Source organism: Lucilia sericata, unplaced genomic scaffold (genome assembly GCF_015586225.1).
Source record: "Lucilia sericata isolate MDLA Ls3-8-SP2 unplaced genomic scaffold, ASM1558622v1 Contig000041F_arrow, whole genome shotgun sequence".
Lineage (NCBI taxonomy): Eukaryota > Metazoa > Arthropoda > Insecta > Diptera > Calliphoridae > Lucilia > Lucilia sericata.
Window position 1 is genome coordinate 778,222 of NW_023994079.1, and position 16,853 is coordinate 795,074.

Consider the following 16,853-nt stretch of genomic DNA (forward strand, 5'->3'; position numbering starts at 1 on the left):
AAATCATTGTAGCTTTGACCTTTGAAGAATAAACAAATGCAGTGGATAACTACAAAACAACGGTGACCCAAACAACAACAAACATTGTGAACAAAAATTGGTAACAAAACATAAAAACAAATAGGACCGTCTGTCCTCCTGTTTGACCATCTGTCATAGTTTGACTCAAGCTAAGAGAGGGCAGATTGTCTACCACCTGAGAATATTATATTCCCCGCGGACCAAAAAACTGAAAAAAAACAACATGGAAAATAACAAGTAAGAGTGTTATATTCGGCTATGCCGAATCTTATATACCCACCATCAAACCTCGTTTGACTCGAATGAAACTTACTTATGTCGAATTTCATCTATATACTCGTATATTTAGGCCAGTTATAAGCGTTAAAGTAATTTTCTGAAGGGGACCATATATAGGGGGGTAGGGTCAATCATGGACCGATCCTCATAAAATTTTTTAGATAGATTTTGACTCGTATGAAACTTACTTATGTCGAATTTCATCTATATACTAGTATTTTTAAGCCAGTAATGAGCGTTAAAGTCATTTTCCGAAGGGGAACTTATATGGGGGGTAGGGTCAGTTATGGACCGATCCTCATAAAATTTCGCATATTGATTTTGGATCATAAGAAACTTATTTATGTCGAATTTCATCACTATATTCGTATTTTTAAACAAGTTATGGCTGTTAAAGCTGCTTTTCGAGGGGCCACTTGTATGGGGGCTATCCGAAAACGTGGATATTGCCCATTTTCAATACCAAACAAACCTTACCTATAAGAAATATTTATGTGAAATTTCAACCCTCTAGCTCTTTCCATTCGGACTCTATCGTGCTTTCAACAGACAGACAGACAGACGGACGGACAGACGGACAGACATGGCTAGATTGTCTTAGAATTTAATGAGGACCCAGAATATATATACTTTTGTGAGTCTATGACCAATATTTCTATGTGTTACAAACGGAATGACAAAATCAATATACCCCCCATCTTTTTTGATGGTGGGTATAAAAATAAAAAGTTGAAAGTTACGGTGTAGGGCCTAAATAACCCAGTACCGGCGACAAGTGTTGATCCACTCGCGAGTCACGTGTCGTCGTCATTCTGCAATCGTGAGCAAAATACTACTACGGTGGTGGGTACCTTGGCAACGCCAAGATAGATATTCCGAAGACGATCACGTCGGCGAAATCAAACTCGAAGTTACGGGTATCTCAAAATAAGCCCCGAAAAGCGAGGAAAGAGAGGCTAGTGGAAAAGGAAAAGAGCCGCCATCTTATGCCAAAATTGCCAGAAGAACACCGGGACGATCTCTGCTATGCAGTTTACGATGCCGGTAATCCGACAGGCAAAATTCCAATAGTAGAAGATCTGGTGAACAATAAGATAGTGGACCATGTAATCGCATGTTCAGCATGGGCGTGATGTTGATGAGGTTGGCATCTCACCAATGTGTTAGCACCCTAAAGAACTTAGTGGAAAGTATCCCTCCTCCCTGGGACGGCGCTAAGCTGGGACTGACAAAGAAGAGCGAGCTTCCGGTTCTCTTAAAGTCCACTGTCTACATAAAAGGATGGGGCAGTAAACTGTCTAATGAACGTATACTGGAAATTCTTGGTGGTCAAAATGCTGAGCTGGCCGTGGAAAAATGGGATGTCTTTTACAGGAAAGAAGAACCTGAGGGAACTTTATTTGTAATAGGTATCGACCAGAAATCTATGGCTTACTTCGCCTCTAAAGCTGTCATATTCAAAATTAAGAAGGTGCCGATTGGAAGGGCTGTTACAACAAGCCTCGAAAAGGACACTAAAAGAAGACATAGACGCCAAAGTAGAAATGCTCACAAGTGCCTTGGTTGAATCGTTCGAGGACAGCTGCCCTCTGCGGAAGCGAAGATCTGCCCAGGAGAAACCCCGGGTAACCGGGGAGATCCGGAACCTTGGTAAGACTCTTCGCAAACTATTTAACCGGGCACGGCGTAAAAAGACCGCAGTATACAGGGATGAGTATCGTAGTAAACTTGGTGAATATAAGAAAATTTTTCGTAAAGCCAAACGAGACTCCTGGAAACTTTTCTGTGAACAGGTAGATAGCGTAAATGACGTATCGAAGATAAAAAAAATTCCTATCCGAAACTCATGTCCAACCGGAATCTATGGTTGATGATACGGGCAGGAGGCTGGAGGATATGGAGGAGACAATGAAACTCCTAATGGACTCTCATTTCCCACCTGGTATATCGAATAACATAGATGAACCGATATCGGAGGAAGGGGAGGCTAACACGGAAATTGTAATTACATCTGATATGGTTAAAGGGGCAATCAAGAGCTTCGCTTCCTATAAAGCTGCAGGGCCGGATGGCATTTTCCCGGCACTCTTACAGATGGAGGCGGGACTGGTTTCTGTACATCTGTCTCAGATATTTACTGCATGCTTGAAATTCACATATACCCCCATTAAATGGCAGGATGCAAGGGTAATATTTATACCTAAACCAGGGAAACCTAGCTATTTGACATCTAAGTCTTATCGACCGATAAGTCTTACTTCATTTCTACTTAAAACCTTGGAACGGATAGTCTATAATATGATTAAAAGCAGTATACCCGACCAAAAAAAATTAAAGTAGCATGCAGGGACGAACGGTGGAAACCGCTTTAAACGAAGTTGTCCACTACATAGGTGCATCCTTTGATAGCAAACTATATACACTGGCGGTATGTATTGACATCGAAGGCGCCATCAATAACGTGCACACTGATACTCTTATCCAATCCCTAAACCAGTTTTATGTTGACCGGGTGCTCCGTAACTGGATGAACCACATGCTAAGGAACGGATAGATAAGCTGCGAGATGTACGATATAACTATCAGGAAAAAGGTATTTCGCGGTATATCACAGGGTGGCATTTTGTCACCTTTACTCTGGGTTACCACGATTAGTAGCCTCCTAAGGACCCTAACCGAGAAAGAACTTAGACCTGTCTGCTATGCAGACGATGTCTTTTAAAGAGAAAGGATCCAAATTACTTGTGTAGAAGAGCTGAGGAGGCTCTGAATACGGCCTTGAGCTGGGCTCAACCGAGAGGCCTCAATGTTAACTCGGCAAAAACGGAAATCTGTCTTTTCACAAGAAAGACAAAAATTTCTACGTATACTGAACCTTGCTTCCTGGGCAAGAAGATACCAGTGACAGACAAAGTTAAGTACTTAGGTGTAATCCTCCACAGGAAATTAAAATGGAGACACCACATAGAGGATAGGATCAACAAGGCACATTGGTGCTGGGCGATATGTAGGAGAACTATAGGCATGAAATGGGGTATTAGTCCTACTATGACAAATTGGCTTTATAAAAGTGTAATTAGACCAATTCTAGCTTATGCTTCAATAATCTGGTGGATTGCTTTAGACAAAAAGTACAATATCAAACTACTACGGGGAAATTCAGCGTACATGCTGCTTGAGTATAAGTGGTGCCATGTGTACCACTTCAACCAAGGCTCTGAAAACATTGCTAGATATTGGCTGGGCGATATGTAGGAGAACTATAGGCATGAAATGGGGTATTAGTCCTACTATGACAAATTGGCTTTATAAAAGTGTAATTAGACCAATTCTAGCTTATGCTTCAATAATCTGGTGGATTGCTTTAGACAAAAAGTACAATATCAAACTACTACAGGGAAATTCAGCATACATGCTGCTTGAGTATAAGTGGTGCCATGTGTACTACTTCAACCAAGGCTCTGGAAACATTGCTAGATATTCCACCCGTTGAAACATATTTAAGATATGAGGCGGCGTTTACAGCCGAACGGCTTTTTACTTTAGGCGAACTGGCCAAAAGTGGTTATAGGACACGTCATCAATGTATACTGGACACATTGGAAGGTTATACACAATCATCGGACGTGCCTGATCGTATACCAGACACAGAATATGTCGGAAACTTTGAAACGCTGATCGCAGATAGAATGTCTTGGTCAAGCGGAACATTAGAGCAAATATGGGGCTGGGTTTCTATATTGAAGACCCAGAAACAGAAATATACCACCGTTTACCAAATCATAACACAAGCTTCCAGGCAGAAGTACGAACAATAACGGAATGCGTAAATTGGATTAGAATAAATATGGCGCCCACAGCGCTTAATATATTTACCGACAGCCAGAAGGCAATTAGGGCGATATCAGACGATAGAACTAAATCTAAGACCGTATTGGATTGTAAGAAAGCTTTAACTGAATACTCTCCCAGAGGTAAGGTTCACATTATATGGGTACAAGCCCACTCGGGAGTAGTCGGTAACGAAAGGGCAAATGTAATTGCTTTAAAAGGTAGGGAGCTCGAGGCAGTTAACCTGACAAACGCAAAACCATTCGACGCAACAAAAGCTGAACTAAAAATATGGGTGAGAGAATCCCATAAGGCCTCTTGGAATAATGAAACAGTGGGTAGAACCACGAAGATCCTATGGGGTGACCCTGATGAGAGCAAGACGAAAAATCTCCTCAAAATGAGCAAGTCTGAAGTTAGTATGATGGTACGTATTCTGAGTGGACACACAGGACTACGAGCACATCAATGCAAAATTGGACGTACGGATTCAGACGAATGTAGAGCATGTGGAGAGGACAGTGAAACTGTGGAGCACTTTCTTTGCCACTGCCAGGCATTCGTCGAAGTTAGATCCAAGTATCTTGGAAGTGATGTTATTCCGGAAATAACATTCCTGACTAACACTGATTGGAAGATTCTTAGGAATTACGTTCAGGAAACTGAGTTTCTGAACACTGAAAAATAATTCTTCCAATTTTTTTTTATGATAAGAAGCGCACAACAGGCCCGATAGTGGCCTAGGTGTATTTCTTCGGATTTGATGTAGTATACATCCTCCTATCGACCTACCTACCTACTATAACGCAAATCTCAAAAGATTTAAAATAAATTTATTTAATAAATATTTTTTTTCATTTTCATTTGTTCCAGAAGTTATAAAAAATTATCTTATTTTGTAAGTTTATAGAAAAATCGCCAAATTAGCCACACACAAACTTAATGTTTTTAATAAAACTCACCACACAACAAACAAAAACTGCTGTTACAGTTTGCTGTTTTTTTAATAGGTTGTTTTCTTAACGGGTATCGACTATTTATAAAATAAATTCAGAAAATCTCTACGACATGTCCCATCAGCTAAAAATGCTTTTAGCTGATTTTTTTTCTGTGAGGTGATGCCAAGTCAGGTAATGTTCTTTTTGTTGCTAACTTAGTGCGTTAAATGTGGAAGTACACAACACGCGTTGAGCCGGCAACGAGTTTTACGCCTTTTAAACTTTTCGCGCTTTACAAGCTGCAAGTTACACATCACGCGTCACTTTCATCTTTATTTTAATGTTTTTAAGACTTACTGTTTTAAAAATCAAAATTTTAAGTTTTTGTTAATTTTTTAATATTTTTCTTTCATTGTTGGTGAAATTTATTCATTTAACTTTATTCTTATTCTACACAAAACAAAATATAACCCTGATCAGCTGCCGACGCGTCAAACGTTGAAAGTTGCTGAAATATTCGCGGCAGACGCGTTAAAAACTACAGTGTGTAACTTGTTAAATGAAAATACACTATTTTACGCGTTGCCGCGTCCACCTTAAGGTCCAAACACATACAATACTTTACCACGAATCATTGCTTTGATAAAGTGTGAAAAAATAGTTAATATGTTTTAATAACATAAAATAATATTTAATATAAACAATTGTTTAATAGAATGTCCCGTGGACAACTTTTTTGGAGGAATACCTTTCAAACGATGCGTATCAATGTACAAAATACGAGAAAAATAAAAAAATATTTTTTTTGAAAAGGCCCTCAATTCCCTACCAGCGATTGAAAATCTTGATCTCAGTACAATAAGCTCAAAAAATATTTTCTGCAATCTTTTCGAAATGGGTATCAAAAATTCCATAATGTTGAGCTTTTCGGGGGAAAAATAATTAAAATTTTTGTTAAACTATTCCTGGTCGCAAAACTACTTTTAGTGTATTATAAGGGGTATATAAATTTCAAAATAATCTAAAAAATTCTAAAATGGACCAAACCAAATGCCAAACTATTTTTTTTAAATAATTTTCTGTATAAACCTAAAATTACGACAATTTTAACACCTATTTCGATAAAAAGCGAAAATAATATTCCTCTCCAACCAACTTAAAATCATTTTGTGGACCAAAAATACTCTACAAAAATATTGAAATTATTTTTCCCTTAATCAACTCAAAATTACTGAATTTTTGAGACCCGTTTCAAAATAATCGAAAACACTTTATTTTTCAAAAATTATATTGAGGTTAGGATTTTCAATCGCTGGTAGGGAACTGAGGTTCATTCGAAAAAAAATATTTTTTATTTTTCTGGTGTTCAGTACATTAAAGGCCCAAATAGACTACACAAGCGGCTTATCAAACATACTTTTTTCATTCGCACACACATTACACAAACATTGCTCGTACAAACACCGTTTTTTCACGTTTTTGTAGACTTTCAAAGAAACAGATGTCAATTTTTCTTAGAAATGTAAATTTTTTGAAAAATTTGTTATTATTGAATATAAACCATACAAATGGTTTGACAAAAATATAATATGTTTGTGTAAAAATCAAAATTTTTTAATTTTTGTTCAAACAAACAGCAAGCATTTGTACAAACACGAAACACCCTCATACACCACACAACAGGCTTGCACAAACGTAAAATATTGGTATGTTTGTCAAGTCGCTTGTTTAGTCTATTTGAGCCTTAATACGCATCGATTGAGAGGTATTCCTACATGAAATTCTTAAAAAGGCTATTCCTCGGGACACTCTTATGTTTAATTTAATAATGGTGTTTTTTACACCCACATAAATCACAATTAAACACAACAAAAAAGACACACAATAATTTCGACAGTTTTGTTTTTGTTCTCATTTTCTCTTTTTGTTTTTCGTACGCCAAACTTGAATATTTTTCAACTTTTGTATTTCGTGCACAAGTTAATGTGTAACAAGTTACACATTGTAGTTTGTAACGAGTCTTCCGCGAAAAGTTCAGCAACATTCAACTTTTGAGGCGTCGGCAGCTGATCAGGGTTGTATTTTGTTTTGTGTAGAAACTGAAATGAATTCTCCAACAATGAATGAAAAATATTAAAAAATATACAAAAACTTAAAATTTTGATTTAAAAAACATTAAAAGAACGATCAAAATACCGCGTGGTGTGTAACTTGGCGCTTATAAAGCGCGAAAAGTTTTAAAAGCGTGAAACGCGTTGCCGCCTCAACGCGTGTTTAGACGTATTGATTGTGACCCAGGGATGGAAAATGAGATTTTGTTTCAGTATCAAAAAATATTTCTGATTGTACTTTTTTGGATCTCAGAGTACTAAAATAATTTTTTTGCTGAAAGTTGGTAATTTCTTAATTACATTTACATATATTTAGACATTTTTAAACAATCAACAACGGAAGTTGTTTAAATATTTTTTATTAATGAAATCAGGCCACATTTAACCCTACACAAGGATGAATTTAAAAATTCAACTTAACACTAATAATTGAGCTACAAGTATTAGTAACGATAGTTTATTGTCAATAAATCTTTTATATATGTGTTAATAAATTAAAATCCGGTGTACATAGGTGTTCATTTGTTAAAAACACATTGCGCTCCATGACATGAGACCTTACATAGTATATTTCCTAGTACATCAGATTCTGAATATGACAACAAACAATAATTTGCTTTAAAGTCCAAATATTTCTTATATTATCTATGGTTGAATGCTTAATTTCAATCATATCGTTTTATATTAGATAGAAATTGAAACCTTTGAGCAAAGAATAATAAGAAATTGGGGCCGTGTCTATATTAGACAAATATTTATCACAGCACTTGTCAAAACATCGGCAGAAAAAATGTCGGTTTTTTGTTTATGTTAATACATAGGAGTAACAAAATGCAAATTTTATCACGACAACTCACAGATAATTTTACTGAAATAAGCTATATTTTACAGAAACAATTGAAATTTTGTAAATAAACACTAATTTCACTAAAACTTATGTTATAAATCAATTTTAATTGCACAAAAACAAAATTCTATACAAATTTTACAATACCATGACGTTTGTTATCAAGACAACGTTGTCTAAACATTTGTTCAGACATCACTGTCATAACGTCTTTATAACGCCAATAAATGCTGTCTATACCTGCCAATTTTTTATCACGATAACAATTTGACGTTTAGCATAATAAATATTTGTCTAATATAGACACGGCTTAAACACGAGCTGTCAGCTACTGTTCGACGTAAAGTATTGTGTTTGGACCTTTAATACTAAATGATAGCAACTATACACAACTAACCTTGAAAGATAAAACATGTGTAACGTCCGGGTTAGTAAAACTGTATGGTCACAAGTCTAAATTTTGATCAAAATTTGTTTTTGCGTTAGTAATGTATACTAGTAATCATTGAAGCAGAAGAAGAATAAACAAAACGAACATAAATTTTGATCAAAATTTTGGCGTGTGGATATACAGCGATCACAGACGATCACATTTTACGTATGTAAAGTCTAATGAAGAAGTATAATGATATTCCATCCGTATGTCAAAAAAGAGAATAAATGTCGTATGATTTATATTTTATGTGTTTACAGGACAATAATAACAAAGTAAGATTGAAACAGCTGTTTCATATTTTGTATGTGTTTACATAAAAATACATCCCCGATCTAATGCGACATTCGTGATTTTTGAATAATTTCAAAAAATGCAGCACTAAGGTTAGTACTATTGGATAGTAGGTCAGACACAAATTTTCAGCACAATAAGTGACCACAAAGCTCTTAAAGGAAATAGTTTATGCTTTCTTTTGAGTAAAAAAATACAACAAAAATGTCAATTTGGAAAAAATAGAGGAAAATTAAGTGCCAAATATTGAAAAATTTTTATTCTTCCGTTAAAAGATAATTTTTTTGATAGATATCCCATTCGCATCCTATTATAGGGCTATAAAGCCCTTCAAGAAAATTGTATAAGCTTTGTTTTAAGCAAAAAAAAAAGGCCCATTTTGAAAAAAAAAATAAATTTTTTTTTGAAAGAATGAAGAAATAGCTATCTTAACTCTTTTGGACAATTTACTAGGACCAATAGGTGAAAAGTTCCACTCATTTGAATAAAACCCTGTATGACCAAAATGTCCAACTTTGATCCCCTCTGACTCCGACAGTTCTTGACCGATAAAGCTGAAAATTTGAAAGACATCGATTTTTAAAGTTGGATTACTTGACACGAAATTCCCCATGTATTTCAATTTGATTAACCATCTGAGAAGATTTGAAATTTGTGTATAAAATAAAAAAGCTACCATATTCATTCATATACTCACATATTTATTAATAGTTCAAAGAAAAAATATTTTATTTGAAACAAAAAATAAACAAATTTTAAAAACATGAAGCTTATTTAAAGAAAGAAACAATAAATAAAGAAGAAACCTATTTTACGAAGTATATCCGTACTATACTACATAAAATTTCGACAAATAATATTACTTGTGTGCTCGTGTAAAGGGGGCTTTAGACGTTTCTTTTCTGGGTTTAAATATTTAAATATAAACTTGGCTGCACTAATTGTGCCTTTTTAGTAAAGTATCTGCAGCTAACTTAACTATCTTCCTTTTTACATCGTGTAGCGTGACAGTGAAGGTGGGTCTCGGATATTTTACTGATTTAATTTTTTTCTGTTTTTATAAGTGTGTTTATTTATGGTTATAAAATATTTTTAGTGTATTCATTTTACAAAAAATATTTGGGTGAGTAAATAATTGCGGAATATGAGTTTTGCTGCGGACGATCACGTATATGGATTCCCATTTACAATGATTTTTTTTGATATAGCAAACAATATTCTGCTTTAAAGAGGGTAATGTAAATATGTATTTTTTATTTTAGGTGTGTTGAAAACAATTATTCTAAAAAATGCCACAAAATGAGTACATGGAACGCCATCGCAAGCTTTATGGGAGACGTCTTGATTTTGAGGAGAGAAAACGTAAGAGGGAAGCACGTCTACCTAAATTACGTGCAAAGAAAGCACAAAAGCTTCGTGGAATAAAAGCTAAACTCTTTAACAAAGAACGGAGAAATGAGAAAATACAAATAAAAAAGAATATTCAGGCTCATGAAGAAAAGAAAGTTAAGAAACAGGTGGAAAAAATTGAAGATGGAGCCTTACCGCATTACTTGTTGGATAGAGGCATCCAATCAAGTGCAAAAGTTTTGTCAAATATGATTAAACAGAAGCGAAAAGAAAAAGCAGGAAAATGGGATGTACCAATTCCGAAAGTTCGTGCACAATCAGACGCCGAAGTATTTAAAGTTCTTAAAACTGGCAAAACAAAACGTAAAGCGTGGAAAAGAATGGTGACTAAAGTAACTTTTGTGGGCGAAAACTTTACACGAAAACCACCTAAATTCGAACGATTTATTAGACCAATGGCATTGCGTATGAAAAAAGCCCACGTTACGCATCCTGAATTAAAGGCCACTTTTCATTTGCCTATAATCGGTGTTAAAAAGAACCCAAGCTCTCCCATGTTTACATCTCTTGGCGTTATTACTAAAGGTACAGTGATTGAAGTGAATATATCTGAATTGGGTTTAGTAACTCAAACTGGCAAAGTTGTTTGGGGTAAATATGCTCAGGTGACCAACAATCCAGAAAACGATGGAGTTATTAATGCTGTGTTATTGGTTTAAAGATAAATATTGTAGTGTTAAGGGTTTATTATAATAACAAGTACAATTTTTAATAAAGAGATTTACAAACCGTACAATACATTTTATTTACTTTTTTAATTATAGAAGAAACTTATTTCTTATTTTAATTTAATATAATATATGTATTTTTATTTATTGTTGCAGGGCAAAGCTAGAACGCAATGCAGATTTTTGTCAAAACCCTAACGGGTAAGACCATCACTCTTGAGGTCGAGCCGTCGGATACTATTGAAAATGTCAAAGCCAAGATTCAGGACAAAGAAGGAATTCCACCAGATCAACAACGTTTGATTTTCGCTGGAAAACAATTGGAAGATGGTCGTACCCTCTCGGATTACAATATTCAAAAGGAATCCACTCTGCACTTGGTATTGCGTCTTCGTGGTGGTGCAAAAAAGCGCAAGAAGAAGAATTACTCTACTCCCAAAAAAATGAAACACAAGAGGAAGAAGGTCAAGCTTGCTGTTCTAAAATATTATAAGGTACTTTTTAAACTGTCTACTACCAATAATGCCAATTGATCGGCTTCAGGTGGAATTCTTGAGTCTTGTTGATCTTGAGCTGTAAAAATTATTCGTGTTCACAAGAACATACTTTATTAAAAAATATCTACATATAAGCTGCTATACGCGTCACTGCGATTTCTTTTTTTTACAAACTAAGAAATTTGTCGATCTTTTGTCAACTTTAAATAATTAAAAAGTGGCCTAACTCTAACGCGAAATGTCAAAATCTAGGTATACACCAAAACAAGCAGGCGAAATAACAATATAAATATAGGACAATTTAAAGATAAAAAAATATGTTTTGTGTATATCTGATTTAAATTTAAATCAAAAAGTTATGAACATGACAGATGTAGAGTTGGGTTACTTATGAATTTCTTTACAATTACCGAAAATACATCTTAAATATTTTTTTTCTAACATAGGTTGATGAAAATGGAAAAATTCACCGTCTACGTCGTGAGTGTCCCGGGGAAAATTGTGGAGCAGGTGTTTTTATGGCAGCTCACGAAGATCGCCATTATTGCGGCAAGTGTAATCTGACATTTGTATTTAGCAAACCTGAAGAAAAATAAATACGCAAATAAAGATTGCTTCAGATATCAAACAATACATTTTTTAAGCTTTAATTTAACTTGCTTTGTTGGTTTGCAATGGTACAAATTTTTTAACAGAGTTTTCGACCAGTTTCCGTAGCACGATTTGGTTAAAACTTGGTACATATATATAACTACAATGTTATGTTCGAAAAATCGAAATTACCCACCAAAAAAAAAGTGAAAAAATAGTAGAATTTTCACCACAAATAACACACTTGAACCCAGCAAATAAAGTGGAAAAATATATAGAATTTTCATCACAACTAGCAACCCGAAGTGCTTCAAATTCAGGTGGGAAAACCTATGAATTTTACATTAACGTGTCATTGGAGGGATGTTCATTTTTCACAACTTTGAACTACATCTAGTCTTTAGAAGCTGTAAAAATCCGATATTTGTATGTCAAAAATAAATCGTATTCTTTCAATGACACGCTTATGTAAATTTCACTCGTTTTTAATCAAAATTTGAAGTGCTTCAGATATGTTGTTTGTAGCGACTTTTCTACATCTCTTTCCTCACTTGTAACTGTAATCTGATTTGTAAGGATATGTTTGGATTATAAAAGCGAAAAATATGCAATTGCATTTTTAGATGTGATTAAGATGTCGTTTGTAAAGTATGACATCAATTATTTTTACTTCCAATTTTGATATATTGACGATAAGCGTGTCATTGGAGGGATGTTGTTCAATTTTGACAACATCCAACTACACCTAATCTTTTTTCTAGAAACAGTAAAAATCAGGGCCCGAACATTTATAAGTTATATCAAAAAAGTTAATTTATAACAATTATTTTATGACTTTAAAAATCCACCCGAAAAAGTTATTTTTCAACCTAAAAATAAAAATTCAAATGAAACTTTTAAAAAAAGAGTTATATTCATGATAAAAATATCATATTTTTATCATGGTTATATTTTTGCGTCATAAAATAAAAATTATAAAAGGAGTTTAATTTTTTCCGACAGAAAATTAAACTCATTTTCAATAATAATGCCTTCCGAAGAAATTAAAAAAGCTTGTGTTCATTCACAACAGGAAAAATTACCATTTGCCATTTTTGATTCAGATATTTTCAACGTCAATACAAATCAACTATTTAATGGACTTGGTCAGATATACTCAATAAAATAAGAGACTGAAAAAATATTGTTTAATTTTTTGACTGGGGAAACAAAACTCCCCAAATGAGTTATTTTCTGATGGAAAAAATAAAACTCCTCAAATAATTGTTATTTTATGACGGAAAAATAAAACTCATTTTTTTACTGTTTCAATCAGACTTTTATTTTTCCGTTAAAAAATTACTGTTATTTGTAGAGCTAAGGGCGTTTTTTTAAATCACCATATATTCTGTAAAAGCACGGATTTGAAAAATTACTAATTGCAGCCGCAATTTACTAAGTATTTTACTAAATTTAGTTTTAGGCTAAAAATAGTTAGTTAGTTTGAAAGGTGGATGTATATACATCAAATACGAAGAAATACACCTAGGCCTCTATCGGGCCTGTTGTGCGCTCCTTAACCAGTGCCTCAGGTGGGAATCGAACCCACCACCTCCGGTCTACCAGACTAGAACACTAACCACTAACCTACCGGAGGCCACTAGGCTAAGAATAAGTAACTTGTTAAAATTTTTAATCACAAACTAATTGAATACAGTAAACTGTGCGCACACCACAGATAACCAGATAAGAAACCATTGACAGCTGTCAAAAAACTAAATTCGAACCGTATGGTTTTGTTTACATTTTTTTACGATTTTTTTGAATTCCGCCATTAGGTAAAATTTTAGAGCAAAAGAAAAAATAAAATGTATTAAAAAATCGATGAGTGCCAGGTATATTAATTTTATAAGTTAGTGTCGTCAGCGAATTCAGAATACCGAGCGAATTGGTTATATTTTTTTTATATGTAGTTTGACATTGCGCCTGCACTTGAATTGGCTGTCAGGGAAAAATTTCAAAAACAGCTGACAAATAAATCAAAACGAATTTTTGTCAAACAAAAAATGTTTAAAAATTTGAATCTGTTTGTAATTTAATTTGATGTTTTTAAAAATAAAACTAATTTCGCAAAATGTTTCAGCAAAAATTCTACAAATGAACTGCCACAAATTATTGTCATTTATATAAAATTATAACCCGCGTGAAGAAAATATACCGGTAACAAACCTAACTGTCAAAAAACTACATACACAGTTGCACAAGAAAGTAACCCCAAAAATAGTACTAAAAAACGCATTTTTGCAACTATACAATATAACTTTTGACAGTTTGTTTAACATACTTTTGCTGTCACTATTTAGGTGTTATTTAATAATATCATTGTAAATTTAATGATTTTCATTAAAAAATCATTCAAATTCGGGAGAGATTTGTTTAAGGAACCGATTTATAGTGTTTTCACAGTCTTAAAAATTAGCCAATTATATGGTATTCACTATTAAAGTGTTATTTTTCAATATTAACAAGTATATAGTATGTTGATTACAAAATCGGTCAGATATTGTGGTGCCAAAAAAAGATATAAAAATTTCGAGAGATAATTGTCCTAGGAACTAGCAACTATACAATATAACTTTTGACAGTTTGTTTAACATACTTTTGCTGTCACTATTTAGGTGTTATTTAATATATCATTGTAAATTTAATGATTTTCATTAAAAAATCATTCAAATTCGGGAGAGATTTGTTTAAGGAACCGATTTATAGTGTTTTCACAGTCTTAAAAATTAGCCAATTATATGGTATTCAATATTAAAGTGTTATTTTTCAATATTAACAAGTATATAGTATGTTGATTACAAAATCGGTCAGATATTGTGGTGCCAAAAAAAGATATAAAAATTTCGAGAGATAATTGTCCTAGGAACCGATTTATGTGGTTGTCACTTTCGAAAAATTAGCCAATTATATGGTATTCACTATTAAAGTTTTATTTTTCAATATTAACAAATATATAGTTTGTTGGTCATCAAATCGGTCAGATATTGTTGTGCCAAAAAAAGTCCCACAAATTTCGAGAGATAATTGTCCTAGGAACCGATTTATGGGGTTGTTACTTCCGAAATATTAGCCAATTATATGGTATTCACTATTAAAGTGTTATTTTTCAATATTAACAAATATATAGTTTGTTGGTCATCAAATCGGTCAGATATTGTTGAGCAAATAAAGTATCACAAATTTCGAGAGATAATTGTCCTAGGAACCGATTTATGGGGTTGTCACTTTCGAGAAATTAGCCAATTAGTATTCACTATTATACAATCAACAAACTATATACTTGTTAATATTGAAAAATAACACTTCAATAGTGAATAGCATATAATTGGCTAATTTCTCGAAAGTGACAACCCCATAAATCGGTTCCTAGGACAATTATCTCTCGAAATTTATGGAACTTTTTTCGGCTCAACAATATCTGACCGATTTGATGACCAACAAACTATATATTTGTTAATATTGAAAAATAACACTTTAATAGTGAATACCATATAATTGGCTAATTTTTCGAAAGTAACAACCCCATAAATCGGTTCCTAGGACAATTATCTCTCGAAATTTGTGGAACTTTTTTTGGCACAACAATATCTGACCGATTTGATGACCAACAAACTATATATTTGTTAATATTGAAAAATAACACTTTAATAGTGAATACCATATAATTGGCTAATTTTTTGAAAGTGACAACCCATAAATCGGTTCCTAGGACAATTATCTTTAGAAAATATTATAATTTTTTTGGCACAACAATATCTAACCGATTTTGTTAATAGCAAAATATAGAAAGAAAATGTATCTAAAATTTTTCACATTTTTTTATGAAATAATTTCACAAAAATTAGCTATAAGTGAGTTTTTTAAATTTTCTATAAAAGAATTTTTTAAATTTTCTATAAGAGAAATTTTTAAATTTTCTATAAGACAATTTTTTTAATTTTCTGTAAAAGAAAGTTTTAAAATTTTCTATAAGACAATTTTTTAAATTTTCTATAAGAGAATTTTTAAAATTTTCTATAAGTGCATCAATTTTCTGTAAGAGAATGTTTTAAATTTTCTATAAGATAATTTTTTAAATTTTCTATATTTTTTGTTTAATTTCTATAAGTGAATTTTTTAAAATATTTTATAAGAAAATTTCTATAAAAGTTTTTTAAATTTTCTAGTAGAGAATTTTTCGAATTTCCTATAAAAGAATATTTTAAATTTTCTAGAAGAGAAGTTTTTAAATTTTCTATAAGAGAAGTTTTTAAATTTTCTATGAGAGAATTTTTCGAATTTCCTATAAGAGAATTTTTTAAATTTTCTATAAGAGAAGTTTTTAAAATTTTCTATAAGAGAATTTTTTAAAATATTCTATAAGAGAATTTTTTAAATTTTCTATGAAAGAGTTTTTTAAATTTTCGATAAGAGAATTTTTGAATTTCCTGTAGGAGAATTTTTAAAATTTTCTATAAGAGAATTTTTCGAATATTCTATAATAGAATTTTTAAATTTTCTGTAAGAGCATTCTTTAAAAATTTGTGTAAGAGAATTTTTTAAATTTTATATTTCTGGTATAATTCTCTATCGAAAATCGTTTACATATATTAATATTAAAATTTAACACTTTAGTATGGTGTACCCTGTACCTATACTGCACTTTTATTAAAAAAGTACTAAATAAATAAAATTAAAGGTATGTACGTTTTTACACAACTCTGAGAAAAAGTTTGTTAAAAAAGTATGTTTTGTTCACATCGATAAAATTATAAATATTAAATGGATATATGACATTAACAAAATGAAAACAAAGTTTGACATTTACAAAATGTAAACAAAGTTTGACATTTATTCTACACTACGGCGAAAAATTAACATAGTAGCAAAAAACGATCAGCTGTTCTGATAA

General features: G+C 32.6%; 2 protein-coding genes across 3 annotated transcripts; both read left to right on the forward strand.

The window, feature by feature from the left end:
- The first annotated feature begins 9,648 nt into the window (after positions 1–9,648).
- On the forward strand, positions 9,649–11,964 carry LOC119613903 (ubiquitin-40S ribosomal protein S27a). The gene is made up of 3 exons (XM_037969979.1): positions 9,649–9,770; positions 10,989–11,326; positions 11,776–11,964. Exons 2-3 carry the CDS (start codon positions 11,006–11,008, stop codon positions 11,923–11,925), a joined length of 471 nt encoding a protein of 156 aa, XP_037825907.1. The 5' UTR covers positions 9,649–9,770; positions 10,989–11,005; the 3' UTR covers positions 11,926–11,964.
- On the forward strand, positions 9,682–10,900 carry LOC119613889 (ribosome biogenesis protein NSA2 homolog). Of its 2 annotated transcripts, XM_037969961.1 has the most exons (3): positions 9,682–9,770; positions 9,851–9,877; positions 10,017–10,900. In XM_037969961.1, the coding sequence occupies exon 3, from the start codon at positions 10,044–10,046 to the stop codon at positions 10,821–10,823; it is 780 nt and encodes a 259-aa protein (XP_037825889.1). In that variant the 5' UTR covers positions 9,682–9,770; positions 9,851–9,877; positions 10,017–10,043; the 3' UTR covers positions 10,824–10,900. The 2 variants fall into 2 exon arrangements, with proteins under 2 accessions (XP_037825889.1, XP_037825897.1); XM_037969969.1 differs by lacking the exon at positions 9,851–9,877 and having other exon boundaries at positions 9,718–9,770.
- Positions 11,965–16,853: the final 4,889 nt, after the last annotated feature.